The following is a 27,776-nucleotide window of genomic DNA, read 5'->3' on the forward strand; positions in this document are numbered from 1 at the left end:
AATCGCTCTTTACATGTCTAATTGCTTTTTACTTGCTAATTCAAAAGCAACAGATAATACAACATATATGGAAATTGATATTTTATTTTGAAATCCGGATGACGACGTTTGAGCTGTGACTTCGTACTCGCTAATGATGGTAGGCGGACTTACGTGTTTAAAGCGGACGTTAAAGGTTGTGAGCTGTCGTGGTTTTGATAACTGCGAAGAAATCTTTAAAGTTGAATGGCACACATCCCAACGGTAACCTCTTTCTGTCCTCTCAGTCACCACAAACGTCCAAATGAGAGTGCACTTTAATTCCGAGGAGAGCTGGATTTCACAGCGCAGATGCGACTTCACCACACTACATAAGCCGGTATGTTAGCAGCAGATATTCCGAGAAGACCCGGGGAAGGACGTTAGCTTGGCAGGTGATTTTCCACTTTTTTCTGTTTATGTCAATACCTTTAACGTAAAGGAGACGCAGTGAGTGTACCAGCCTTGTAGACAATAAGACAAATGATGCTGATCGAACATTATTTTAAATGTTTAGTCCGCTCATTGGGAGCTAAGCTTGTGAAACCCGGCTGCAAATGTTAGAAATGTTAATGTTAGAAATAAATATTTTTTAAAAACAACAACAACAATAGGGATGATACAATTTTAACATTTAAATACCTCTAAAAAGACTCTTTAACAAGCGTGAGGCATATAAACTTATAATAATTTGAAATGTAAGATAAGCATATTCGCAAAACAAAAACATGAGCATGTTCCTGTCTGTGTACGTTTTATAGAATAATTATTAGCAGTTATTGCAGTTATTATAGCCACAGCTTTTACAAGAACACTAATGTATATTTAATAAAATTAATATGAACAATATTCTCACTCTCGGATTTTCCTCCTCAGATAAAGATGATGCAATTAAATGTAACAAAAGTTTTAATACGCAAGACTTAAATACCCTCCTGCACATACCATTAATATTTAATATAAAATGAGCTCAAATTTCAACAGCACAAAGTGCTATCAGTTTGAAAAATATCAGTTTAAATAAATATCATATCAAACTCAGAAAAACCTCTGCTTTGAAGATGGACTTTTTTTGTTTTCTGTGAAGCATAATCGGCATCGAGTCACCCTTTTTTACCCACATCTCCGCATCAGCATACAGGGAAGGAGGTTCATTTATGTCAGCAACAGACTCTCCAGTTTGAAGGTTGTCCTGTTTGTTTGCTTTAACAAGCAGATTCCTCATCTGAATACGCCACTGTGCCAAAAACATTTGATTTGCCAATATTATCTTGATAAACTGGCAAAATCACAAGTGAAGCGCACAACAGGTCACCAACTGCTGTTTCTCTAACAAAATACATTAGAAAAACAAGCAGAAAAGTCCTTCACAGCAACAGTTTCTGCATGATACCTGCTTTTTAGCTTAAAATGTAGGAATTCTTTTTCTTAAGTAAAAGTCATAATCCAACTTAATACATAGTAGCCTACAGCGAGAAGAGACAAGAGCTTTCAGAGGGGGTTGTGCCACCCCATACACTCCCTTTAGACACGCCCCTGTGTAGTCACTCATACAGTTGTATAGTTTTTCACTTCTGAGAAGTTTCTGATCGCCGCCGTAACTGGAGATTTTTTCATCCGCAGGAAAAAAGCCTGCAGATAATTTTTAAAAGATGAAGTCCAGAAAAGTTGAACCCCCCGACGGTGGGTATGGCTGGGTGGTGGTCATGTCAGCCTTCTTCACCATGGGCCTTACTGCTGCTGTTCTCAAAAACTTTGGACACTTCTTCATTGAAATCCAGAATCACTTCGGAGTACAGGCCAGCACCACCTCTTGGGTGACCTCCACAACAATTGCTATGCTTCATCTAGGAGGTAAATAAGTGGTTTTCAATCTGTTGTTTTTAAACCAAAGGCGTTTTCGTAGAGCCATTGTTATTCTCTCTGCAGCTCCAGCAGCCAGTGCGATGACCTTACAGTTTTCTCAGAGAGTAGTCATCATGCTTGGAGGCTTGCTGGCTACCTTAGGAATGGTGCTGGCTTCACTGGACCTCAGTTTGCCCTGGCTCTACCTCACCATGGGCATCCTGCAAGGTAGCACACCCGGGACATACTCTAAATCCTACAAAGCAAATTGAACCATTTTGAGGGTTTGAATGAAAAAATTAACCTTGTAAACTGATTTTTAGGGCAGAAAAGAAAAGTATCACTGCTACTAAAAGTTCAATATTTTGTGATTTTTGAGGATAATCGTCACGTTCCATTTCATGTTAAGAAACATGTTTTTCCACCAGCAGCACTACTACTACAATTGCAATGGACTCTTTTAATGTTTGCATTTTGAAACAGACAAAACAGCATGAAATGGTATGCAAAGACTTACAGTGACACACACATGTCCTTAGAAGTGACGCGCTACAATTAAAACGAATCTGGGACATGTAAGTAATGCTAATACTGGCAGACCTGAGTCTTGTAAAAAAAAATAGTGGGTGGTTAATAATTTTCATCATCTCTATTTCCAGGAACAGGTCTTTCCTTCTCCTGGATCTCTGCCAACAGCATGGTGAGCCACTACTTTGTACGATGGCGTCCCATTGCCTTTGCCATCGCCAGTTCAGGTGAATGCGTCTTTGCTGTTATGTTCAGTCCGTTCTTCAAGTGGCTCATTGACACCTACAGCTGGCGGGGTGCTTTGCTCATCATTGGAGGCCTTCAGCTGAACCTGTGTGTGTGTGGTGCACTCATGAGACCCCTGAAGAAGACCACGAGACCTGCACAGGACACCAAAGACAGTCTAGAGGGAGATGCAACCACACTCCTAGCCAAGAGAAGGACCTTCTTCCAGTGCTTCCTCATGAGAAAACCTGAATTTTTTCTGTACATCCTGTTTGCAATATTTTCAGCTGCAGGGTTTTTCATCCCACCTCTTTTTCTGGTCCCCTTTGCTAGCAGCCTGGGTATGGATAAGTACTGGCCTGCTATGATTCTTTCTGTTCTGGCTTCAGCTGACCTGGCAGGGAGGCTGATTTGTGGGTGGATCGCCAACATGAGGCTGGTAAGAAACCTGCAACTGCTCACCATGGTGGCCACTCTCCTTGGCGTGGTGCTCCTGCTGCTGCCCATCAGCCAAAACTACTGGGCCATTCTGGTGTTCGCCTCACTCTACGGCTTCCTGTTTGGCTGTGTGGTGGCCATTCACGTCACAGCTATTGTGGACATTGTAACCCTGGAGTGTTTCGACAGTGGACTCGGGCTCTTTATGCTTTTAAGGAGCATTGGAGGTTTCACTGGTCCACCTGCTGCAGGTAATGCGGATTATCAATTATGTTTTTTGTTATTTGTTATGGAACTACAAATGTCGCAAAACAATTTTCTGAATGAGGATCTTTTAGTGCTTTTTTATTTCACGTTTTGACTTTGATGAATTTTACTGCAGTTTATTAAAACCATCTTTGAGATCATGTGCACCAGGCCAGTGAAACTGCCCTTTCCATCAGGGTACAGACATTTAACTAATTTAATCCCTGAGATAGCTTAATATAACAAAAAAAATGCAATCTCAACAGTATCTCTTAGTTTCTCTTATCAATAAAGACATGCTGCTGTGGTAAATAAATGAAAACATGGCTCTTTGGGCTTAAATTCTGAGACGTATATGTGTAAATAAAAAACTTAGTTACTTTGGTCAAGTATAACTGGCCATAAAGGGGAGGTCTTTATCTATTGGAAATATGTAAACTGAATGAAAATAGAGTTAAAAGTCCAAAATTGATGTCTTAATTCTCATTTTACAAAGCCATCCAGTGGATCAGATTGGAGTCTTCACCAGTCTGATTCAGATTCTGGAAAAGACTGACTTTAATATGAAATGTTGATACTTTTTGCTAAAGATAGAAATGCACTCAAGTTTAAATATAGTAGAAAAGTGCTATATAAGAACTAGTTCATATGAAGATAAAGCCTGACACACACAATTTTATTTCAGCTTAGTTCAATGAAATTAAATTTTATTTGTATAGTTATTAAGATAAGATAAGATGACCTTTATTAGTCCCACAGGTGGGAAATTTGTTTCGTTACAGCAAAAGTCCAAAGTTATGTAGCAGAAATGATATAAATTCAGGGTGCAGGTTTTGCTGACATAAAAGCGGCACTAGCTCCTTTACCTTTGAAGTAAACCTAAACATTTTGACAATTATGTGTGTCGGAGCTGCTGCTGTGCATAGCTGTGATCTCATGGCTCCAGGTGCACTCAGCAGTTTGTTAGCCACATCTAGCAGATGTGAACTGTTCAGTTAAACATTACAGAGCAGATACAAAAAAATTTAAATTTTTTATGGTCATTAAATATTTAAATCTGACGTGACATGATCTTGTTGGCTTTTATGTCAAATAATAAGACTGCTTGTTAGAAGTCATCAAAGAACAAAACCTCTTTTACAGTAAATGTCTCAAACATTTCTCTGCATGAACGCATACCCGTGTTCATTTATTCATCAGCACTGGTGGTGTGATGTTTCTTCTTGTCCTGGATTACTTGTGCAGGCTGGCTGGTGGATTACACAAACAACTACAGCGTCGCCTTCTACCTCTCGGGCGTCTGCCTGATTGTGTCCACAGCGTTTGTCGTCCTGGTCGACCGCCTGGTTCATAAGAGGAGAGAAGCAGCAGAGCCTCAAGTTTATTGTGCCATCGACCAGCAGGAGGATTGGGAAACGGCAAAAGCCGAGTCAGACACTGTTACATAAAGGGAGAACCCAGCAGAGTTGTGGGGTGCATACTGTTTTTTAGGGGCACATACTGATATCAGTGGATATTTTTTCATGTATTTTTATAAATAATCTATATTCACAGATAGTGATGTAGGAAGGTAACTGCATCACCTGGAAATTTCATTTCACTAGAATAACCAAGCATGGAATCCTCTATTATAGGATCCTAACAGATAAGTGTGGCATACTTGAACACAAACACAAAGAAACTTAGCTTTTTTTAATTATTTATTCAAAATAGAAAATTAGTACTTATGTGTAGAGAAAGCACCATCAGAAGCAGCACTCTTCTTCTTCCCGTCTGTTGTATCAGCTTTTCTTCTGTGCAGAATAGTTTCAGTTTCAGGATGTTTTAGTGTTGGGGTTTTTGTGTGTTCTGCCTGTTTTGAGATATTCGTTGGTGTTCCTGTTCAGAAATCTGCTTGCAGTTAAACTGATGGCCTTGCATCAGACTACTTGATATGATGGGGTTTTCAGCTCAGTCAGCAGAGTCAGTGTGACAACAAAGGATCCGCCAAAAACAACACTTTCACTTAATTTTCACTTGTTTGCTTCTCAGTGAGTATGTGTCGAAGCTCGTTTCCACCACTGACATAAAGCATTTATTGACAGGTAGATTTCACGGTAGATATCGCAAAATTCTGACAGACTAACTCAAACTTCTGTGTAAGGCAAACTTTTGAGATAATAATCCCAAACTTTGGGGTGATTTTTCAGTGTTGCTTCTCCTGTGAAGCAGTCTTACAATCCTGCTGTTCACAGCTAAACACGTGTTGCACGTTCACTGGCAGACTAGTTTAACTCTATTTTACTAACACACCTTTTTTGCAGTCTAACAGTTGAAAGAGTTAACTGCAGATACTGTGATCGATTGCAGATAATTTGGCTTACAGTGGAATGACTTCTTAATGTACTTCATTCTTTGACCTGAAAGCCTTTGTCAGTTATTTAGATGTCACACCCCAAACAGCTTCTGGTTGTTGGCACCTCATCTGAAGCTGCTTATTTAAATTTTATGCACTTGAAGAAGTGAGATAAATGTAGAGAAGTCTCTGCATTTTCCATATGATTGATCTGCTATTATAAAAATGAGTACAAAATAACTGCTTTGCCATTTGTAGAGCAAATGAGTGGTTACTCTACAGACAAAAAAATCCAGCTATTTCCAGGGTAAAGTGCCTATGTCTGAACACTTCATGCAGGGTAGTCTTTGTGGGCTTGAATGCCAGGAAAGCAGTTTGATTTGTTAAATGTTTAGTTTTCTGCCAGCAGATAGGTGATTTGACCTAGTTAAACAGGTTTTGTATGCCCTGTGTGAGATGACCTGGTGAATTTATTCCCGTGCTTTTCAGGTCTCATTAGGCTTTATTCTTCTGTGTTCAATCAGAGAAATGAACCAGCTTATTACTCGAATCCCTTAACAGATTTTAAGACACACCAGGGAACAGATATCACAAAAAGGAGCTGTATTGTTTCAGCTTGAACTTTTGTGCAGTCACACATTTTGTAATCAGAATTGTATAACCCATCGTTAATGGGCTGCAAACTTGTGACACTATAATTATCCAAAGTTAGCCCGGAGGACCACGTCATCTGAGTAAAAATAAATACTTTTGTCTTTAAAAATAAAACAAGCGGAATTACCAAACTGAAACACTGCAGCTGTACGTCTGTAGCAGATGTGAGGCAGGTCTTCATCTGCAGAAGTGACTGAAAGTAGTTCCAGCAGAGTTTAAATAACAAGGCTGATGATGTCCTGAGGAACTCATTCCCAAAATTCATCTGTTTCTTGGAGGGGGGGTGGCTGCTGAAGCAAATCTCATATGGTACCAAATTAGCCTTTATAATTCCAATAACTACCTCAAGCAGTATATTATTTAGTTAACATTACACAAGCAGGAGTAAACTGTATATATGCTGGATGGGTTAATACCGTAGACTTTAGATTCTTCCTTTTAGCAATAAGAATGAATAGTTTTTATGGGGGGAGTGCTACACTAGAGTCCCCATCTTTATCAGGTGACCCAGGAAAGCGGTGTGGCTCAGTGAAATGCTTTTAAGAGGAAGAATCTATTTTAAGAGGAAAAATAATTACATCAGAGTCATAATTGTTGGTTTTTGGACCTTTAATGCAGTTGAAAATGTTATAATCGTGGCGATCATGGCTCAAGAGTTGGGAGTTCACCTTGTAATCGGAAGGTTGCCGATTCGAGCCCCGGCTTGGACAGTCTCGGTCGTTGTGTCCTTGGGCAAGACACTTCACCCGTTGCCTACTGGTGGTGGTCAGAGGACCGGTGGCGCCAGTGTCCGGCAGCCTCGCCTCTGTCAGTGTAAACATGCATTCTGGTTTAAAATCAGCAAGCCTCATTTCTGTCAAATCAGAAACATATTTTATGGTGCAGTTTTTATGGTATATGTAGTGAACTGTAAATGTTCAGACTTGAAAAGATGACACACAGCTACTGCAGCTAATTAGCCGTCACAGTTCAGGTTACTTTTTTTTAAGCACACACTTTTATATATCTCGTGGGTACTTCTGCCTGCTCTTCTATTTTCCCAGAGGATTTGACAAAGTAGATGATCCACGTGTTTGATTTGGCACCGACTTTTACATCTGATGCCCTTTCCGACACAACCATCCCATTTATCCAGGCTTGAGATCGTCGCTAGAAGTACACAAGTTTGTGACACCCTGAGGCCGAGTTTGTTTCCTCTTGGTCTTAAACTGTTTATCTAATATGTGTGAGGTAAATGGGGCATTTATGGGACATTTTAAATTGCTACGGGAACTGTTAAGAAATAAATCTGTGTCCTCTTTTGTTATCTAGAGTCTTGGTCAGGCCGGCCTTTCTAAAGCTAAAGACTTATCATGGAGAACCACTGAAACACTCAGGGGGACATTTGCAGTGTGTGTGCAGGAATCTGTGGTATGTGCTGTGCGAATTACTCACATTATGTTATGCAATTAGCTTCTCAAACCAGTTTCAGCTGGTTTTCAGTTTTCAGCTGGTTTCATATGACAAAACATGTTCTGTTGAAACAGTCACTTCATAAAAGAAAATAAGTTTGAGGTTAGGCAGTTTAAACGTGTTTAAACGTGTCAGTATTTGCTAAGAAACTGATTTTTATCATTTCAAGGACCATTAAAAAAAACATGTTACAGTCCAGTTTGGGGTCATTCATCTGTTTGATGGAGATTTTGTCATAATTGATATACTAAATAATTTACCGATGATCAAACTGGGTTTTTTTTTGTTTATATAATGTAAATGGTAAATAAGTCAAGGTTAAGAATGTTTGTTTACCTGGTTATCATAAAAGCAAATGGAAAGTTGTAAAAGGAGATTAACAGTGACCGAGCGCAGAAATACTCCTGAAAGCCCTTTCATGAAGATGGCGGGGGGGGTGTGGATCGAGGAAGTACAGCACAGTAGAGCACTTAAGGGTTCCACAGTGTGATGGATTTTGCCATAATGTGGGGAAGACAACAGGTGTTTATTATATTTACCTACTGGTCTGCACAAAGCCCCGGCTTGAATCCCTTTGAAAATCTGGGAAATTAAGTGAAATCTGGAGAGAGATTTGCCAGAGAAGGAACAGCTGGGATTGCTCAGAAGACGTGTGTGAAATTGCGACCGTGGTAGTTTTTGTGAAATTCTTTTGTTTGTGTGTGGAAAGTAAAATAGAAACTAAGACTTTGATGTTTGGAAAAGCTCTAAAAATTCATCTGTTTGACAGCACTTGTGAAATAGTTTAAAACAATAAGTCTTTACACTTTCGTCATGAATTGAATTTTAGCGGCGAGATTTTCCTCAAAAAATAAATAAATTTAGACTATTAATAAGACCGTGTGCCCTTTCTGAAGATTTTTGGTGGTCCGGGCTGATGGGTGGGTTAACGATGGGAAATATCAGCTTCTTTCGTTCGTGGAAACTAACATGTTGAGATTAAGTACACAAAAATCAATTATATGCATAGTTTTTTGGCAAAATGTCTTATTGAGTAGTTTACTAAGCGTATCTTGTTAATCTTCATACAAAACATGTACACACTTTGGAGAGAATGCTTTTAATACATTCATTTTTCCTACAGACAAATACTTTAGATTAGAAAAACTGATTTTAAATGAGGACTACCTACTTTGTTACTACATTAAAAAACATTTTCAAATAAAAGAGATATATTCACAAAAAACACCTTAAAATAACCATCACTTGTGACCTGATATTGTGTAATGTTTAATTAACTTACCATCAAACAATGTAATGGCTGTTATTTACAAGATTCTTTTATTTATCACACAAATTAATCATAAAATACTGCCGTTTAATCAAACCCGCTGGTGCGCGTTTGGTGCTTAAACTGAACCAAACTGCCAGCAAAGCAAAAACCGGGATGTTGGAGATGCTGAAAACAAAACCAAATTGCCAGTGAAGCAGGAAAATGTACGACCTCCATATTTACAGTCTACAGCGTTTACTCCATCGACATCTCACTTGCCTACTTACTCTGTAAAACAACTAGTATAAACATTTCAGACTTTACAATTGCCATCCAGATGACTGTTTACATACATGTTAAGTTCACAGCTTAACAGAATCAAATAAAGTTTAATTATCAATTACTCATTCAATTGATGGTTATTATAAAGTGTTACAAAAAAGGCTTAATTACTCCTATACTGACAGTTTAAAAAAAAAAAAAAAAAAAAAAAGTTGAAATGAAAGCAGCTATTTTACACAGAACAGAGGCACCAAGAGCAATTACAGATGTCACATTATCTGCACTTGGCTTAAAGTACAGCATTTCAGAGGTGGGCTATGGAGCGGCCTCTGTGTTGAATGGTGCGCTTATTTTCGCAAGCTTGGAATAGCAATAAGTCACACCTTTGGTCAATTTGAGTAGTTCAAGTCAGGGCAAAAGCCTACAACCCCACAAAAAGGGTGCAGTCAGAGAGAGGCCAGTCCCATCATCCACCTCGCACGCTTTTCCACCCGTTACATCAGCGGCAGCTCAGATCTGCTTCACTGTGAAAATTAAGAAACTCGAGGGTCTCCCTGGAGATTTCAGAGCCCTAGTGCAGGTTTTGAGGAAATTTACCACTATATAGAACTTCTATAAAAAAAAATCACAGATGTTTAAAATTGGAGGTTTTGTGCGCTGGCTGGACAATGGGACTGAGCCACAGAGAGTATCTAGGAGGAGGCTCTCTTCTCCTCATATGGAGACTCATACACCTCCATGGGTGGGCAGGTGCACATGAGGTTCTGGTCGCCATAGATGTCATCGATCCTGGAGATGCTAGGCCAGAATTTGGTCTCAGGTTTTATGAAGGGCTGTGAAGAAGGGAGAAAAGAGGGGTCAAAAAATTCAAACAATACATTTATACAAAGCTCATTTCAAGTAGCCGGCTTTGCATTAAATGTAAAATGTGAACAGTCAACAAACCCCATTACCAATGTTGACTAAATCAGGGCATCTATAACTTAATTAAAACCAAAACTCTATTGCTAAGTAATCTGAAAAAGTTGTTGGCTACAGGACATGAGACAAATTACACTTCTTATTTTTCACCACTAGAGGGCGATAAATACAAGTTCTTTAAACAGTACAGCTGCTTTCACCGAGTTTGACTTTCCCAAAAGTAACAGGGATTTCATATTATGCATTTTTTCCTGCAACAAAGGAAACATAATTGAAGTTGTTTTGTTTTTCGTTTTTCAATTTAATAAAAGAGAAAAATTTACAATATGCATTGCATATTAAGTCAGTTGTAGTCGTTTTGGAGTGTGGGGCATTGAATAAGTCTAATGGGATAAAGGTACTCACCAAGGGGAAGGCAGCACACTCCCTGGAGTAGGGTCTGTCCCAGCTGGATGTTGAGATGCACGCCAAAGAGTGAGGGGCCATCTGCACGCAGGCACAAAGACATACACTTGCATGACGACTTCAGATATCACAGCTTTATATTAACCACTGTATGGTATGTTTTCAGCACAGAAACCTTAAGTGGGTTGATGCGCGAGTCCATCCTTCCCTCCTCGATTTCTGCGATCTCCTGTCTGATGGCTAGCAGGGCGTCGCAGAAACGGTCCATCTCAGCCTTGTCTTCCGATTCTGTAGGCTCAATCATAAGAGTACCTGCCACTGGCCAAGACATAGTGGGTGCATGGAAACCTAGACAAATAGTAGAGAAGAAAATATATAATACTACTACAATAATAAACAATAGGTATCAATATGCATCTGATAAAAATTATGAAAGGGACATACATACATACATACTCTACAAATACTCAAATCAAAGGTATTTTTTGGCCACCAATGAAACACTGTGGCCGACAGAGTGATGTGGTACCATAATCCTGCAGCCTCTTGGCCACGTCAACAGCCTCAATATTAGCCGTCTTCTTGAATGGCCTCACGTCCAGAATGAACTCATGGGCTACAAAACCTGTGCACAAAAAGAAGGAGGGGGGAAAAAAAGATAGTTAGTTATGCGGTTTTATTTATTTTAAAATGAGAGTACATCACTACACGTCCACAGAGACGGCACCATACCTTTCCTGCCTCTGTAAAGGATTTTATAGTGACCTTCCAGCCTCTTGGCCATGTAGTTGGCATTAAGGATGGCCACTTCTGTAGCGTGCCGCAGTCCCCTGGATCCCATCATCTAAACACCAAAACAGAATTAAAGCATCTGGGCTTCAAAAAGCCCAATGTTCAAAAGAACATTTTAATACAGCTTTAATATAACATTTTTCTTTATTAGCAGTATTAGCACTCTGTCCAACAACTGCCCCTCTTTTTGCTTTTCTTTTTATATAATGTGCATATTTCCTCCACCTGCTGGTAAACAGGGTGGAGTTTGGGTGGCGGGCTGCTGCCTCAAAGTGTATCAGCTATGTAGAGTAGCTGTTAAAGTTAATGACTTCTTTCCCTGGATGTTTATCACAAATTAACACTTTTGTTCATGTTGTCTTAAGTTGAAGTGAGAGCCAGGTGACCAACTACTCATGTGACAAAAACAGAGCCCAGGAAGTTTTCAGTGACTTGTGACTGTAGACTTTTAAAAATCACACACTGTTAAGTAACAGTTTCAAACATGCTAACAGATTAGTGGAAACGAGTTTACCAATGTGTTTCAATGTGGTCTCAACTCAGTTTATCTGTGCTGACCTTAATGTAAGCCCAGGAGATTGGCAGGATGGCACTGGAGCCCCAGGGAGCTGCGCTGATGGTGCCCAGTGAGCTGCTGATGTTCACTGACTGCATGGAAACCACCGGGTGGCTTGGTAAGAAGGGGGCAAGGTGCGCCTTCCTGATAAGAAATAGATGAATATACTGTCGGGTCAGAGAATCATCACAAAATAAGAACCAAAAAAAAAAAAAAAGAAAAAAAAAAATTTCTCTTTTTATAAACAAATTCACATCAAACTAGTCACCATTTCTCCCTTTATATCCACTGACTTACACTCCAATTGGCCCCATGCCGGGCCCTCCTCCACCGTGAGGGATGCAGAAGGTTTTGTGCAGGTTTAGGTGAGAAACATCCGACCCGTAATCTCCAGGACGACACAAGCCCACCTTCAAGGCAGAGCAAGAACAAATTTTTTTATTTAAATTAAATATTCTACAGAAAAACCTTGCAAAAACAAGAAAAGAAAAAAAAACTGATATAAGCTCAGTCTTTACCCCTTTTACAAAAAACAGATACAGTGGGATGCTAAAGTTTGGGCAACCTTGTTAATAGTCATCATTTTCCCGTTGTTACAATAAAAAAAAAATTAAAAAAAGTCAGTTAAATATATCATACAGGAGACACACACAGTGATATTTCAGAAGTGAAATGAAGTTTATTGGATTTACAGAAAGTGTGCAATAATTGTTTAAACAAAATCAGGCAGGTGCATAAATTTGGGCACTGTTGTCATTTTATTGATTCCAAAACCTTTAGAACTAATTACTGGAACTCAAATTGGCTTGGTAAACTCAGTGACCCCTGACCTACATACACAGGTGAATCCAATAATGAGAAAGAGTATTTAAGGGGGTCAATTGTAAGTTTTCCTCCTCTTTTAATTTTCTCTGAAGAGTAGCAACATGGGGGTCTCAAAAACAACTCAAATGACCTGGAGACAAAGATTGTTCACCATCATGGTTCAGGGGAAGGATACAGAAAGCTGTCTCAGAGATTTAAGCTGTCTGTTTCCATAGTTAGGAACATATTGAGAAAATGGAAGACCACAGGCTCAGTTCAAGTTAAGGCTCGAAGTGGCAGACCAAGAAAAATCTCGGATACACAGAAGCGACGAATGGTGAGAACAGTTAGAGTCAACCCACAGACCAGCACCAAAGACCTACAACATCATCTTGCAGCAGATGGAGTCACTGTGCATCGTTCAACCATTCAGCACACTTTACACAAGGAGATGCTGTATGCGAGAGTGATTCAGAGGAAGCCTTTTCTCCCCCCACAGCACAAACAGAGCCGCTTGAGGTTTGCTAAAGCACATTTGGACAAGCCAGCTTCATTGCGGAATAAGGTGCTGTGGACTGATGAAACTAAAATTGAGTTATTTGGGCTAGAGATGGACCGATCCGATATTACGTATCGGTATCGGTCCGATACTGACCTAAATTACTGGATCGGATATCGGAGAAAAATAAAAAATGTAATCCGATCCATTAAATATCACGAAAGCACCTCGCAAAACTTGCAACACGCTGTAACTCACCTCAGAACGTTAGCAGTCGGAGCAGTATGCATCACGTGATAGAGCAGCTGTGGCATGCGGGACCTGTCGGTGGTCTGGATAGCATGTGGAGCTTCGCTAGCATTTCATCTCCGACAAAGTTATCCCCGAGAGAAGTAAAGCAAGTGTGTAAGTCCATCTCTGAATGTTTGTAAAGCATTCCCACGTTAAGCTTAACAAGCGACTGCCTCTCGCTCTCCGGCTGCTACTTCAATCGTGAAACTGCTTAAATGATCAGCTGATCGGCTTTTCTGTCGCGAGTCCGTGTCTCTTGTTTGTTTTTGGCCCACTTTGCACCAGAAAGAGGAAACCAGCGGCTGAACAACAGCAGAACGTTTAAGCTTGATAAGCTGTTGTTAGAATGTATTTAATATTACTTTCTACTCCAGGATCTTTTTCTACGTAGCTGACGCTGGTAACTGTGCAGGGGCGGATCTAGCAAAGTTTAGCCAGGGGGGCCGATAGGGCATGAACAGGGAAAAGGGGGCACAAAGACATACTTTTCTTTCTTATTCTCATTTAAAATGTCGAGCTTTTAATAAATAATTATCTGACACACAAAGTTTTAATTTGATGTAAAATGAATAGAAGTCAATTACTGTATATAGTGACTATTAAGTCTAATATATACCCTAGTAAGCTATAGTACTTTTTACTTTGGGAAGGTACCATCTGTGCAGTCTGCAATTTTGTTGAAGAAAGATGTTGAATCTATTTAATATTTCTTGAAAAATAATTGATTTCTGTGCATTTTTTTCCACACTGCATCAAATTAAGGTTGATTACGTCGATTAAGCATCATGAGGTGGAGCGTGAGGGGTGGTTCCTTATTTTTTATTTATTTATGTTTGTTGTTGCTGGGAGTTGGAACCCTATTAGTTAGGTTGCTTAATATTTACGCTAAGTACTCTTTAAAATACCAGAATAGGGAGGATGGTGTAGGTCTAAGTTTATTAGATTGATCAGTATTGCTGAACTATGAAATATTTTTTTTGTATACAGGTATAACAGAATAGCTTTAGTGTAGTTGTTGTTGTTTTAAACTTGAGTATGAACTTGCAGACTTGCAAAATGCAGCAAGATATTTTAAAAAACAGTTTTGTTGATTAAAAAACACTATATCGGATTCATATCGGTATCGGCAGATATCCAAATTTATGATATCGGTATCGGTATCGGACATAAAAAAGTGGTATCGTGCCATCTCTAATTTGGGCATAACAAGGGGCGTTATGCATGGAGGAAAAAGAACACAGCATTCCAAGAAAAACACCTGCTACCTACAGTAAAATATGGTGGTGGTTCCATCATGCTGTGGGGCTGTGTGGCCAGTGCAGGGACTGGGAATCTTGTCAAAGTTGAGGGACACATGGATTCCACTCAGTATCAGCAGATTCTGGAGACCAAAGTCCAAGAATCAGTGACAAAGCTGAAGCTGCGCCGGGGCTGGATCTTTCAACAAGACAACGACCAGAAACACTGCTCAAAATCCCCCAAGGCATTCATGCAGAGGAACAAGTACAGCGTTCTGGAACGGTCATCTCAGTCCCCAGACTTGAATATTATTGAAAATCTGTGGTGTGAGTTAAAGACAGCTGTCCGTGCTCGGAAGCCATCAAACCTGAATGAACTAGAGATGTTTTGTAAAGAGCAATGGTCCAAAATACCGTCAACCACAATCCAGACTCTCATTGGAACCTACAGGAAGCGTTTAGAGGCTGTAATTTCTGCAAAAGGCGGATCTGCTAAATATTTATTTCATTTCTTTTTTTATGGTGCCCAAATTTATGCACCTGCCTGATTTTGTTTAAACAATTATTGCACACTTTCTGTAAAACCAATAAACTTCAATTTACTTCTCAAATATCACTGTGTTTCTCCTATATGATATATCTAACTAACATTTTTTATCGTAACAACCAACGATTTATACAGGATAATAAGGACTATTAACAAGGTTGCCCAAACTTTTGCATCCCACTGTACTTATTGCATTACCTGGGCATTCATGTTGGCGCCATCCAGGTACACTTGGCCACCGTTTTTGTGAATAAGGTCACAAACGTCTCCGACATGCTCTTCAAACACACCAAAGGTGGAGGGGTAGGTGATCATCATGGCTGCCAGGTTTGCCTTGTGTTTGTCCACCTGGAAAGATAAACATGTAAAAAAATAATAATAAAGCTGTGTCACATCATTTACATGAAGTCAAAGTTCCAGTCCTTCATGAACACACTTGGATTAATGAACACATTTGGATTAGAGTGAGGATCGACTTAAGACCAGAGGCATCAAAAGAGCTTGTTTCACAGCGTGAAGGATTGCATGAGTTTACAATAAATGAGGATTATTTTGAGCTGTGAGTCATGCAGAGCAAAAATACTCCAAAAAAATAGATTCCCTTCAAATCCACCTATGAAACTGGACATGTCTGTCTTGGATAAACCTGTTAATATTTGCAGACAACACAAATCTTGTACAACAGCATCCGTTTTCTCACCAGGGCCTTCAGGTGAGACAGATCGATGTTGCCATCCTTATCCACCTCCACCACTTGAACCTTCATTCCTGCCATCTGAGCGCTTGCTGGGTTGGTCCCGTGTGCAGACTTGGGGATTAGACAAACCTGAGGCAATGGGAAAAATAGTCAGCAAAGCAGAACAAGCAAAATGCAGCTTGAGTCATTGTCCTAACCATAATCCAAAGTCACGCCAAAACTGCTGTGACTGCAGGTTATGCAACAAGAGAAACCGAGCCAATTAAAGCCATAGATATTTCAGATCCAAAGTGAAGCTCAATTAAATAAAAACAAAAATAGATATAATTAAATTAGTGAGACTGGTGGCTTAAGCTACTTTTACAATTTCATTTATACAAAAACTTAACTTTTAAGGTCTCAGTGGGAGGAAACTGCAGCTCTCTTTGATCTCTGCTACTAATGAGTAACCTGCCTGCAGGTCATTAACTGATTTTTATCCCTTATTAGGGTGACACGTCTGGCATTTTGCAACCCAGTTTCACAGGCAAACCAGGGCACATGGATCCGGTGTTAGCCAAAAAAGACATGACTGACCTGAAAAACAGTGCTTTGCTGTCACTCCAGGAACTCTCACTTGACAAAGTCTTAAAACCTCCAAATATGGAGTCTTAAAAAACAGCTAGCCTATGGGATCACAGCATTTTCAGCTCCTTGTTTGCACAAACAGATGCCAGTTTGGACCTTGACTAGTTCCAGGAATCAGGCTACTAAGATTTACTTATTAGGAAGCAATAAAAATAATAAAATGACAGAAGAGAAAATACTTCAGTACGCTAGTCTTTAATTTTGGGTAGCATCTCATCATCCTTCAACAATCAATAAGAATGTCAGGATACTTTAGGAGCTACTGTTGAGAATGCTTTAACATCACAGATGTTTCAATTTACAACAATAACCCTGTCACTGATGGGGGGGGGGTTACCCTGTAGGGCATATGTGCTAATACTCTGTTAGCCTGTCAGTATCAGGAAGGATAATACTGATAGTAAATAGTCTTTACAAGTCAGCAAAGTCTTCTCAATGTCACCTGATTAGATACACCAACAGCTAAACATTGATAACTTAGTTGCCATATGAAGTTCTGCTCAGAAACCTTTGGCACTCATGTGAATATTGCTTTGATGCATACCATCTGCTTATATATTGTTGCAGACCAAGCGCACCTCAAACAGCAATAGCTCTCCCAATGACAGGAGCATAGTTACTAGGACACTGCAAAAACTGCTCAGGAAAAAGGAAAACGTCAGAAGCAGCTGCTCTCAAAAATTCAAGCTCTGCATGCACAGACCAAGCCTGATCCATGGACATGTCACCCTGGACCCCACAGGACCCAAAGAATCTGCCATCCTAGTGCCAGTTGCAAAAGGATTCCTCTGAACTGATAGAAAAACACTTGCCAAGCATTGTGCACTCCGCCCGCCTTTACGTCACCCAAAAAAAAGAAGAACTGCACAATGCCAGGGCAGCAACTTTAATGTTGTGGCTAAACAGTGTATATTTGTAAGCACTTTAATTGAAAATGAAACTTAGAAACTCAAAGTTTCTATACCTCCAGGTATTTTTTTTTTTAAAGTTCAGTGGATCATCATTTTAACTCTAGAGTTTTCAGAAGATGAGGCTCTTCCTCAGAGTCAAGTTTAAATTAAAAAAGGATTCCATTTTCTTGCAGAGACTAGAGACTCTAGCTTAAAATAATTTTGGGTTGGATAAAATAACATAATTAACCATGACTGCAATCCTGTTAGACTTTTGCTCTTTCCAGGACACTTACACTTCTTGAACTCTCCCCCTTTGAGTTCAGGTAGGCTTTTATGGCAGCCAGGCCTGCATATTCTCCCTGAGCACCACTGAAAAATAAGGCAGACACCATAGTCATGCATAGAACACACACAGCCTCATCAAAGTCCAAAGACCAGTCTGCAGACATTACCAAAAGAGGAGGGAAAGATGGGATGAAGCTAGGTGCATTCTTGGCCAATGTAGCATGCGCCACCATGAACACACTGATAAGCAGTGACAGAGAGCAGAGGTGGGTGTGTCGCTTATCAGCTGTAATATCCTGCAAGTTAATCCTGCAAGTGTGAAACCAGCTATACACCGCTTTAATAATGTTGCTGAGATTCCCCTTTAAAAGTCGATTGCGAAATTTCTTCCCTTTTAGATTTTCCACAAACTTTTGTGTTGCAAAGGCACCATCCCCATCCTACGTTCAGCACCACTCTCCAATTCAGTGAGCTCTCTGAAATAACGGTTCTTTCACAAATGTTTGTAAAGGAAAACTGTATTGCTAAGTGCTTGCTTTGAGCATTTCCTTCCTTCTGCAGAGGTTCTATGATCCAGAAGGAGGGTTCGGGATAATTTGATTGCACTGCACGGAACCATCAAAGTAATCATCTTAAAGAGGAACATGCTCCCGTCTTTACCAAATATCATGCCCACCCAACTGATACGGTCTGTGCACCAACAAGTACATAATTTTGTGCCCTCACCTGTTTGGCTGGAACGAGATCTTGTCATAGCCTGTCACCTCACAGAGGTCTTTCTCCAGCTGTCTGAAGAGTTTCTGGTAGCCCTCTGCCTGATCCAGGGGCACGAAAGGATGGATGTTGGCAAACTCCCTCCATGTGATGGGCTGTCAGAGGATACAGCAGTGAGACATAATTACTCAAAAGCATTTCATGTTACACCTGAAGAAAACTGAAAAACTAGTTCCTGTTTTTACTCACCATGAGCTCTGATGAGCTGTTTAGCTTCATGGTACAGGAGCCCTGAAAATAAAAACTTTTTTTTTTCCCCACTACTTTATCACACTAGTATAAAGCATGCTATAAATTTCAACTATCTGTGAACCTGAACCTCTGCCTTGACTTATGGTAGCCTCACCAGGGGTATCATGCTGTGGACTAAGGAGAGGTCCTTATTCTCCAGACGCTTCATATATCTCACAATGTTGGTCTCAGAATGGTAACTGAAGGAAAAAACAAGAAGCAGAGACACGAACACTTAGAGGGCTCGCATGGCAATAATGCTATGTTTTGGATCTTGGACATGCAGCAGCCAACCAAGACTGCTCCAGAAACACCGCAAATACCCTAAAGCACCGACTCTCCAAATTTCCACATCCCAAACACATCAATCATACGAGCGACACGTTCATACCACAACCTCTTTAAAAGGGATAAATTACAAAAGTAAGGTTAAAAATTCTCATGCATTACAGCTTTCATTGATGAGGCAGTAACAGTTCAACATGGGTATCGTCTTTGGAGTTGTTACACCCTTAGAATATGGTCAATCCAAAGTGGCCCCACCCCACTGCTAACAATACTCTAGCTCAATATTGGGGAGATGGTCCAAATGTTGTGGCTGATCTGTGCACACACTACCTAAGGTTAACTAAAAGTTTTACCCTCTTTATGTCAAGGATCATGTCAAAGAATAAACGTAGGGCTCAGACACAGGAAGCCTGGATACAAGACTGCATTTATGGAACTACTGGTGTTGTAAGATATGACTGCAACACCATTAAAGTTCTTATTGTGCAGTTAATCAAAGGTTATTACAGCTAAAATGCCACACACACACACACACACACACACACACCCCCCCCCCCCCCCCTTGGGAACAGTACAGTCCTTAAACTGGGAACAGACCTGTTGAAGACCTGGTGTGTAAGGTATTTGCTTGTCCTCTTGAAAGGACTTCCCATGATCCCCTTCACCCGCTCGCCCATCTTTTCAGCTATCAGCTCCTGAAAGGTTCAAATTAAAGCCAAGTCATTCTCTCACCAATCTCCATAACCATAAAACAATAACTGCTCAAATTAAAAACCAGTAACATATTAAGTAATGAATAACTTAGACAGCACAAACAAACAATGGAAGTAACCATCAACATACAGCAGAAGATTCACAGCCAAAGACCCAGAGCAAGTCATCCAAATCCCTCTCAGTCACCGTTTCATCGAGAGAGACGCCCAACTGTTCAAAGAGAAGACGAAAAGAGGATTTTTTTTTTTTTTTTTTTTTAAAGTGTTCCAGCGACTCAAGTCTTTCACCCTAAACAGTAAAAAAAAAAGGGGGGGGGGGGGTGAAAACTTGAGACTAGCACTTGTTCTGACAGCTTATCTATAACAAACAGTGGGTTTGTTTGCAATCCCAGCTCGGTGAAATTGAAAATTTGTACTGCAGAAAAGTTAATTAGGGAACGTTGACACTGATCTCAGGAATGCCAAGTGATTTATGTATCAATCCATTCATTATACATTACATGCATCATTTGTAGATTTGTCAATATGTTTAAACCAATGAACCTGCTGTTATGCACTCCTATATTTTGGCTCTTCCTGTATGAGTGAGGAAGTGTGTTAGACTAGCTAAAAAGTCACATCCACTCTTACAAAGTTTAAATTTGATTCACTGGTTCTTGATCCTCTCAAGAATTCTCTTTTGCACCCAACATTTTTCCCCACATGTCCAATTACAGGATTTTTCATCTTATCCAGTTTTAGATCTAATTAATGTGCTAAACTTCCCTTCATCCCTATAAGCCATATTCAGAGTTTTCTAGGAGCTACAACAATCAGTTGCTTCTGGGCAAAGATCCCCTATCCCCTCCCATTTCAGCCTGAAAACTACTGCAGGAAGAAAAAAAAAAAAAAAAAAAAAAAAGTTTCTGCATATACATGAGGCAGCATTAATTTCCACTCCTTTTTTTGCAGTGCACCAATTACAAAGCATTATCCAAAAACTGCAAGTCGCTGCACTTCTGCAGGCTTAGACCACCTTAATCAGTCCAGCGCTTTCCCCAAAACATTTTTTGATCCTCACCACTCCATCGGCGTAGACTCGCAGGTTTATCTTCCTCTGCTCAGCTCTCTCCAGGATATCTTTGGCAGCCACGCTACAGCTGATCTTTAGTGTGTCAAAGAACATTTCGCTCTGCAGCCGGTGTCCCGCTCTCTTCAGACCTGAAAGAAAATGTGCGAATTAACTGTGCACGGCATGTTTACGGGGAGAAGTTTGGATAAAGACAAAGAACAGAAATTTGGTGACATATTTGTCTCTATCCAGTCTTTAACCACTCATTACTGAGAACGTGCACAAAGTAAAATGAGAAATTTGCAGTTCACAAGGAGGAAAGCATTTTTTTTTTTTAAATAACAATTTCTCAATTTGAGTGAGGACTGAAGTTTTACTGCAATGTTGCATATATATTTATATACCTTCTGCAAGGATCAAAGCAGCACCATGTGTCCTCTTCGCAATGTGTTTTAGTCCCTGGGGGCCATGATACAGTGCATACATAGCAGCCATATTGGCCAGCAGAGCCTAGGAACACAGTAATTTTTTGTAATTAATTTAGAGTAATGCATTTCACCAAAATGAAGGACGCATATAAACCTGGATCGTACCTGCGCAGTGCAAATGTTGCTGGTTGCCTTATCTCTGCGGATGTGCTGCTCTCTGGTCTGCAGTGCAAGACGATACACTTCTTTACCAGCTGCATCTCTGCAACAACAGCATAGCATTCAACCATCTTACTACTGTCATCAGTTTACTCAGAAAAGAAGATTAGCAATCTTGAACCCTGAAGGTCGCTTCTCACTTGGTGACTCCAACCATTCTGCCAGGCATCATCCGGACCAGGTTTTCTCTAACCGCAAAAAAGGCAGCATGTGGACCGCCGTAGCAAAGAGGAACCCCAAACCGCTGGGAACTGCCCAGTGCGATATCAACACCAAATTCTCCAGGGGGACGTAGCACACACAGTGCCAATAGGTCTGTGGCACAGCAAGCCAGGGCCTGGACAGGAGATAAAAACCAATCTCAGCAGTGGAAATGAACAAAGATGTTCCCATTTGTTATTAAGATCATTCTTAAGCCTAATTATATCCCCTGCTCCCACGGTTCTTTTGGGGAGCTTTTACATTTCTTTTTGTGGTTAAAGCTTTCTTACCCCGCCCTTGTGTGCTTGATCTACAAGCGCAGTGAAGTCTTCCACTCTGCCATCAGTGTCTGGATATTGAAACAGCACACCGCTCACATCTTGTCCACTGAAGTCCATCTCATGAGGCAGCTTTAGAACAGTTTTTACCCCAATATAGCTGCAACACAGCAGTCAAAACTTGAATGATCAAAATACAGACATAGGATGCAATCAAACTTGCGCCCAAATTAAAAAAAAAAAAATAAAAATATCAATACCCCCAATTTAAATTCCCCTTCAAGGTAGTATTTTTGTGCAGTTCTGGACCACTTCAAGTACCCCTGCAGCTACATTTCAATCTCCCCGTTCAGGTCTGAACACTTGGATGAGCAAACTTTGTCTTGTGTGTAAAAGTCACACAACATTGACGTAGACGATCATCGTTAGCAATGGACGCAAGGCTCCATCAATTCAAAAACGGAACAGTGAAACAGCCAGTGTCTAAGACTAAATGCAATGCATCAGGTCAGGAAACACCACCAAGGCCACATCCTGACCTCAACTGGGATGTGTTCCAGGGTGCAACCGCTCACCGGCAGCATGAAATACCAGTGTTGCACATCACCAAGCCGCCTTGCCAGGTTTGGCACCCTGCCACTTTGTCCTCTTCCCCAAAATAAAACTAACTTAACGGGCTGTCATTTTGTCAGCATGAAGACGATCCAGGACACACTGCAAAGGCAAGTAAATGTAGCAGGAGAGCTGACGTGGTCCAGGGTGCACAAAGACAGAACCCCGAGGAGGACATATGATGGCACAACAGAGAATACACCTCAGGGAATTTAAAAAATAAAATAAAGTTGCCTAGGACAACACCTTTGCAATATTTTTTACTTCAATCTTGTAATTTTAATATTAAAGATATTTAGATTCTTTTTTATGATTTACTGTTACTGGAGACCTCATACATTGACTGTCTATGATGCATACTTAGCTCTGGTCTGCACTACAGCAATAGTCTGGGGATGGCAGCGTGGGTCAACGTAGAAGGTTCTTCTTTTGTTTTGTCTGTGAGAAGCAAAAATCAATAACAGACCACTGTAAGGCAGGTTTAATACACACACACTACATCTTGAATCTACAACAGGTGGCACAGACTACGATCCATTCTAGTGGCCAAAATATAATTTCACAAGATTCTTCATTTCGTTGTTCTCGTGACAATGACAATAAAGTTTCTGATTCTGATCAACTGAGCACTTTTGTCTAAACAGGTCAGCATGTAAATACCTGTGACAGAGCTGCATGGCCTCAGCAGCAGCAGTTCCCTCATCAAGCAGAGAGGCGTTAGCCACAGGCATGCCTGTGATGTCACAGATCATGGTCTGGTAGTTGAGAAGAGACTCCAGGCGACCCTGAGCGACCTCAGGCTGGTAAGGGGTGTACTGAGTGACCCTGTGAACAAAACCCAAAACAATGATTCAACAGAGCGAGACTGGACAGAAGAACAATAGCACAAAGTCGATGGCATTTATGGACCCAAGACTGGTCAGGGGAGGCCATTGTATGTCTTCTCTGACCCTAAGAGTTTAGAGAAAATGTGGGTCGGAATAGCTGACTTGGAACTGTGTGAAAGAAAATTTTGTTCAGCAAAACATTGGAGCAATGCAGTTCTCACAAGACCAAGTGAAATCAAATCACAAGACTTCTTATTGAGGGCACGTTACTCTGCACCATGACAGTTAAGCTTCAAATTAGTATCCCAAATTTAGGAATAAATATCATTAATTGTCCACAGAAGAAACCAGCTCACACCACTTTTGTCACATTTCTTCCAATCCAAGGTAGCCTGACGGCACTCACCAGCCTGCATTCTCCAGGAGGTTGCGCTGGATGGGCGGCGGTACGGAGCAGTTGTAGTAACCCATGCCGATGTAGGACCTCCATACTTTGTTTTTTGATGCAATCTTTTGAAGGGACTCCAGAACTTCATTCTCACCTGCAAAATATTTAAAAGGAAGCTGTTTAAACTTATTCCAAACAACAGTCACTGAGTCATAAGTGAGAAATACAGGATGTTGGTAAGTGTTAAAACAGTTCTACTTAAATTACATCATGTGATACATCTGTCATGTCTGCTGCTAAACAACAACAACACCTGTCTGAAGGTCTGATGAACAACATTGCAACCCTCACGTGAGCCACTGATTGTGTAACAAGATGAAGAAAATCATTATAGTGAGCAGTCAGGTGGTCTAAATAGTTTTTTTTTTAAAAAGTCAGTGAAATCCAATGCTAATCTCTTTTCTACTGAGAGCCTCAACCATCTTTTTCATATCACTAATAACATAAAATTTTAATACTGAGAGAAATACATCTTATGTTCCCTAAAAACTGGCCCCAAAATCTAGTACATATTGTTACTTCCTCAATTTCATTAAGCTTCATTTCCCAGTCCTGTAAGGGAGCTCTGCCAGGACACAACCAGCCTCTGAGATTCCTCTGGCCTTTCTGGCTGCCTAGCAACTCCAAGGAATGGACAATACCACCCGTTTGAACCAAGAGTCCTGGCTACTCCCGTTTTGGTGAAAGGAGGACACCTCTAGTCGTGGTGGCGTGAGGGACCACAGCCAGTATACAAGTGAATATTTACAGCTTCTTTAAAAGATGGGGGGGGAAGGCAGAAGTATTCGGAAATTCAGGACAAACTATAAATAAAAGTACATTTGGAGATGACGCTCAGGGTGAGTTGATGAGACGTGCGAACCGGAGTTCGTTTCAGTTGGACTGCTTTCCCATGGTCCCAGAGTTCTACAGGGCAGCAAAAAAAGCTGATTCACAACCATCCAGGAGGTCTATTGTTGAAGAGAGAATCCTTTGCTGGCTTTGCAAACTGAAGCCCTTCAAAGCTGAACAAGCAGAAAACCAGCACGGCCTCCAGTTTGTTCCTTCAGCATGGCTTGTTGCATTATGAAAACTGACAGTGTCAGGAGGGGCTGACATACAGGCAGGTCAGCGTCACTCTGGCTAATAGACACGTTAGAGTACCTGAGCATTAGAAACCTCTTATAAAGATCCTTTTATTACTATAAATGTTAAATTTAGAAAAACTGTCATGACTTAGCTCTTTCGACTGTGCATAAAGAGCTCAGTCATCATTCATTGCAAGTGTAAAGGTTTTAGACATGCCTCAAATCAGTAGCCTGGCATTAAGTTGGGTGCAATTCAATTTCACCATTTATTGACCCCAATTAAGACTGAGCTAATACACATTGGTCTGTTTTGATTGCATGCCCCCCCCTTTTTTTTTCCCCTCATAATTGATTGAGCATCAATTATTTTTTTGCTTATCCAAGTTCATAAGCATACAGTCATGGTAAAAGCAAAGTACTCTCTCTTTCGGTTTTACATATCAGGACATTACAATGTCTTAAATTAGGACATGTTTTTGCAGCCACATGACCCGGGCACCTTGCAGTCAGATTCGACCTTCAACTCCTCTGTATACCCAAGTATTCTGGAGTCAAATGTGAGGCCATCTGTCCAACAGCTAAAGCTTGACTGAAACTGGGTCATACAACAGGACAATGATCCCAAGCACAGCAGAAAATCTACAACAGAATCTCTAAAGGAAAAAAGAAAGGGGTAGGGGGGAATCAAGGTGTTGCAATGGCCTAGTCAAAGTCCAGACCTCAACCTGATTGATATGCTGAATGGAAGTACCTTCAGAGAGCTGTGCATAAATGAAACCTCAACAACCTGAAGCAATGCCGTAAAGAAGAGTGGGCCCAAATTCCTCCACAATGAGGCGAGAGATTGAAACGATTACTAAAAAGTTATCGCTGCTAAAGGTAGTTAAATTACACTTTGTTTGTCACTAACTGCTTCTGCATTTTAGTTTTTGCTAAACATCTAAAGACATTGTGTGATATGTCATGTTCATCAGGGGTTGTATCTGTCTAATTTGATGACCTGAGGTCTGTACTGTGAAGCAGGATTTCATGTCATCCAGGTAACTTCAGCATTGAATCTGGATTTTCTGTATTAAGAAGGTCATTCTTAGCAGGGTGAGCCATATCTGTGAAACCATGGTAACTTATGCTGCTTTTTTATTTATATATGTAATGTTTTTAATCTCCTGTCTCTCCAGCCCTATTTTTGCACATTTGATAGGGACAGGCCTACTTCACAAAACAAACTGAGCAAAAATACAGCTCCACATGAAAATACACGTTAATTCACACAGAAAGCCATCAGCTTAGAGCTGAAAAAGCCGCAGCTTAAAAAGCGTTAAAAAGATTGACTGCTGTATAGGATTAAACACAGCAGTCTGCGTCTGCTGCTGAAATGTAGGCTATCCGTGTTGTATAGGAGCAAGAAAAAAAACCATCCATGCATCATCATGAAACCACCTTATTAGGATCCCCGGCTGTGATGTAACGTAACGTGAACGCTGTAACCAGATTGAACTGGACTTGGGACCGGAGCTCAAGGCTAAACTTTACACTCCAGTTGCCATCCTATGAGCATCGGCTTCCCAACAGGAGATTGGTGCCGCTCGCCGAGTTTCGCAAAAACAACTCCAAATATGTTCAAAGGAAGACTTAACAGGGGAGAGCGCTCCGCGCCACACAATAGAAGGGCAACCTACATTTCAGCCTCTCACTTGGCTTCATTCAGCGCCCGTTGGGTGTGGGAAAAGCTCGACATGTTTTTAAAAAAAATAAATTTAAATTTGAAATAAAGCGGCACAATATGAGGTTAACACTCATTCCCGCTCCACACACACACACACACACACTTATTTGAATTACATTTACAATTTGAAATTGAGATTGGTGGCGCATCGAGGGAGATTTAGGCAGCAGCTTGCAGCGCTATAATAACAGGAAGAGATTCAGCTACTGTTTCACTAACACATACGTGCACATCAGGCCAAACTTACAGACTGGATCATCCATCTTCAAGCTCCTCTGCAGACGGATAGAAGATGGTACTGTGTTTTCAATCAACTGGTCGACTGACTGTAGGAAAAAGGGGAAGTTTAATGAACAAAGGCGCGTAAACCGCTACCCAGTGACATAAACACGCCACTCAGTGCAGGTGTTTTTGTGCTGAAACTTGTCTTAATGAAAATGAAAGGAGTGGGTTTTTTTGCGCCCATTTCATAGAAGGAGGGAAACAGCGACGTAAATCTTACCTCGAGTCCCAGAACATCCAACATGTCTCTCTTCTCCTTCTCACCTGGACCGATGTGGCGCTCAGCAAAATCATCATGTCTGGGTAAAATCCTTTCTATCTGCCTGGAGGAGACGGTTGCAGAGGTCCTCAGAGCCCGGGCTGATGTTGTTAGGGATGCGCAGCTGTTTCGGATCTTGCACTGAAGTTTCCAAACCACGCGGCTCTTATCGCTCAAATGCCTGCGCGGTGCGCCGGGATTCACCGACTTGGCCAAAAAGACCCCCCAGGACTTGGCGCAGCTCTGCATCTCTAAATCACACTGAGAGACAAGCGTGCAGAAACTGGTGAAGCCTTTCCCTCCCTTAACTCAGTAGACTTTCTACCCACTGAGACCGGCGCAGGAGATACAGCCAACTCCTTCAAACTGCTGAGTTTATACGGCTGCACAGTTGCACAAGAGCGGACCAATCAGAGCGGAGACGCTGCGTGACGCGGTGACGAGCCCCGGCTAACCAGCTGCTCAACTTTTCACGTGCCCATAATCTTCAATTGAGCAAGAATAATAAGGTTGGGTATGGATCCAGAATTATTTCATCAGTC

At 40.8% G+C, this 27,776-nt stretch overlaps 2 protein-coding genes across 4 annotated transcripts; one reads left to right on the top strand and one right to left on the bottom strand.

Annotated features, from left to right (window-relative positions):
• Positions 1-9,682, top strand: LOC113033057 (monocarboxylate transporter 13). Of its 3 annotated transcripts, none has more exons than XM_026186330.2 (6): positions 1-139; positions 267-413; positions 1,642-1,872; positions 1,948-2,091; positions 2,523-3,305; positions 4,546-9,682. In XM_026186330.2, the coding sequence occupies exons 3-6, from the start codon at positions 1,671-1,673 to the stop codon at positions 4,746-4,748; spliced, it is 1,332 nt and encodes a 443-aa protein (XP_026042115.1). In that variant the 5' UTR covers positions 1-139; positions 267-413; positions 1,642-1,670; the 3' UTR covers positions 4,749-9,682. The 3 variants fall into 3 exon arrangements, with proteins under 3 accessions (XP_026042115.1, XP_080165498.1, XP_080165497.1); XM_080309372.1 differs by lacking the exon at positions 1-139 and having other exon boundaries at positions 147-413; positions 1,642-1,701; positions 1,800-1,872; XM_080309371.1 differs by lacking the exons at positions 1-139; positions 1,948-2,091 and having other exon boundaries at positions 147-413.
• On the bottom strand, positions 9,039-27,776 carry gldc (glycine dehydrogenase (decarboxylating)). Its single transcript, XM_026186328.2, has 25 exons — positions 27,196-27,776; positions 26,941-27,019; positions 23,859-23,994; positions 23,286-23,450; positions 22,986-23,063; positions 22,026-22,173; positions 21,675-21,871; positions 21,481-21,577; positions 21,292-21,397; positions 20,897-21,036; positions 19,967-20,047; positions 19,721-19,818; positions 18,951-19,035; positions 18,794-18,835; positions 18,557-18,699; positions 17,839-17,914; positions 16,029-16,154; positions 15,527-15,676; positions 12,247-12,359; positions 11,952-12,093; positions 11,334-11,445; positions 11,131-11,226; positions 10,777-10,949; positions 10,602-10,682; positions 9,039-10,108 (listed from the first exon to the last, which is right to left on the bottom strand). The coding sequence occupies exons 1-25, from the start codon at positions 27,481-27,483 to the stop codon at positions 9,968-9,970; spliced, it is 3,093 nt and encodes a 1,030-aa protein (XP_026042113.1). The 5' UTR covers positions 27,484-27,776; the 3' UTR covers positions 9,039-9,967.

Source organism: Astatotilapia calliptera, chromosome 12 (genome assembly GCF_964374335.1).
Source record: "Astatotilapia calliptera chromosome 12, fAstCal68.1, whole genome shotgun sequence".
NCBI lineage: Eukaryota > Metazoa > Chordata > Actinopteri > Cichliformes > Cichlidae > Astatotilapia > Astatotilapia calliptera.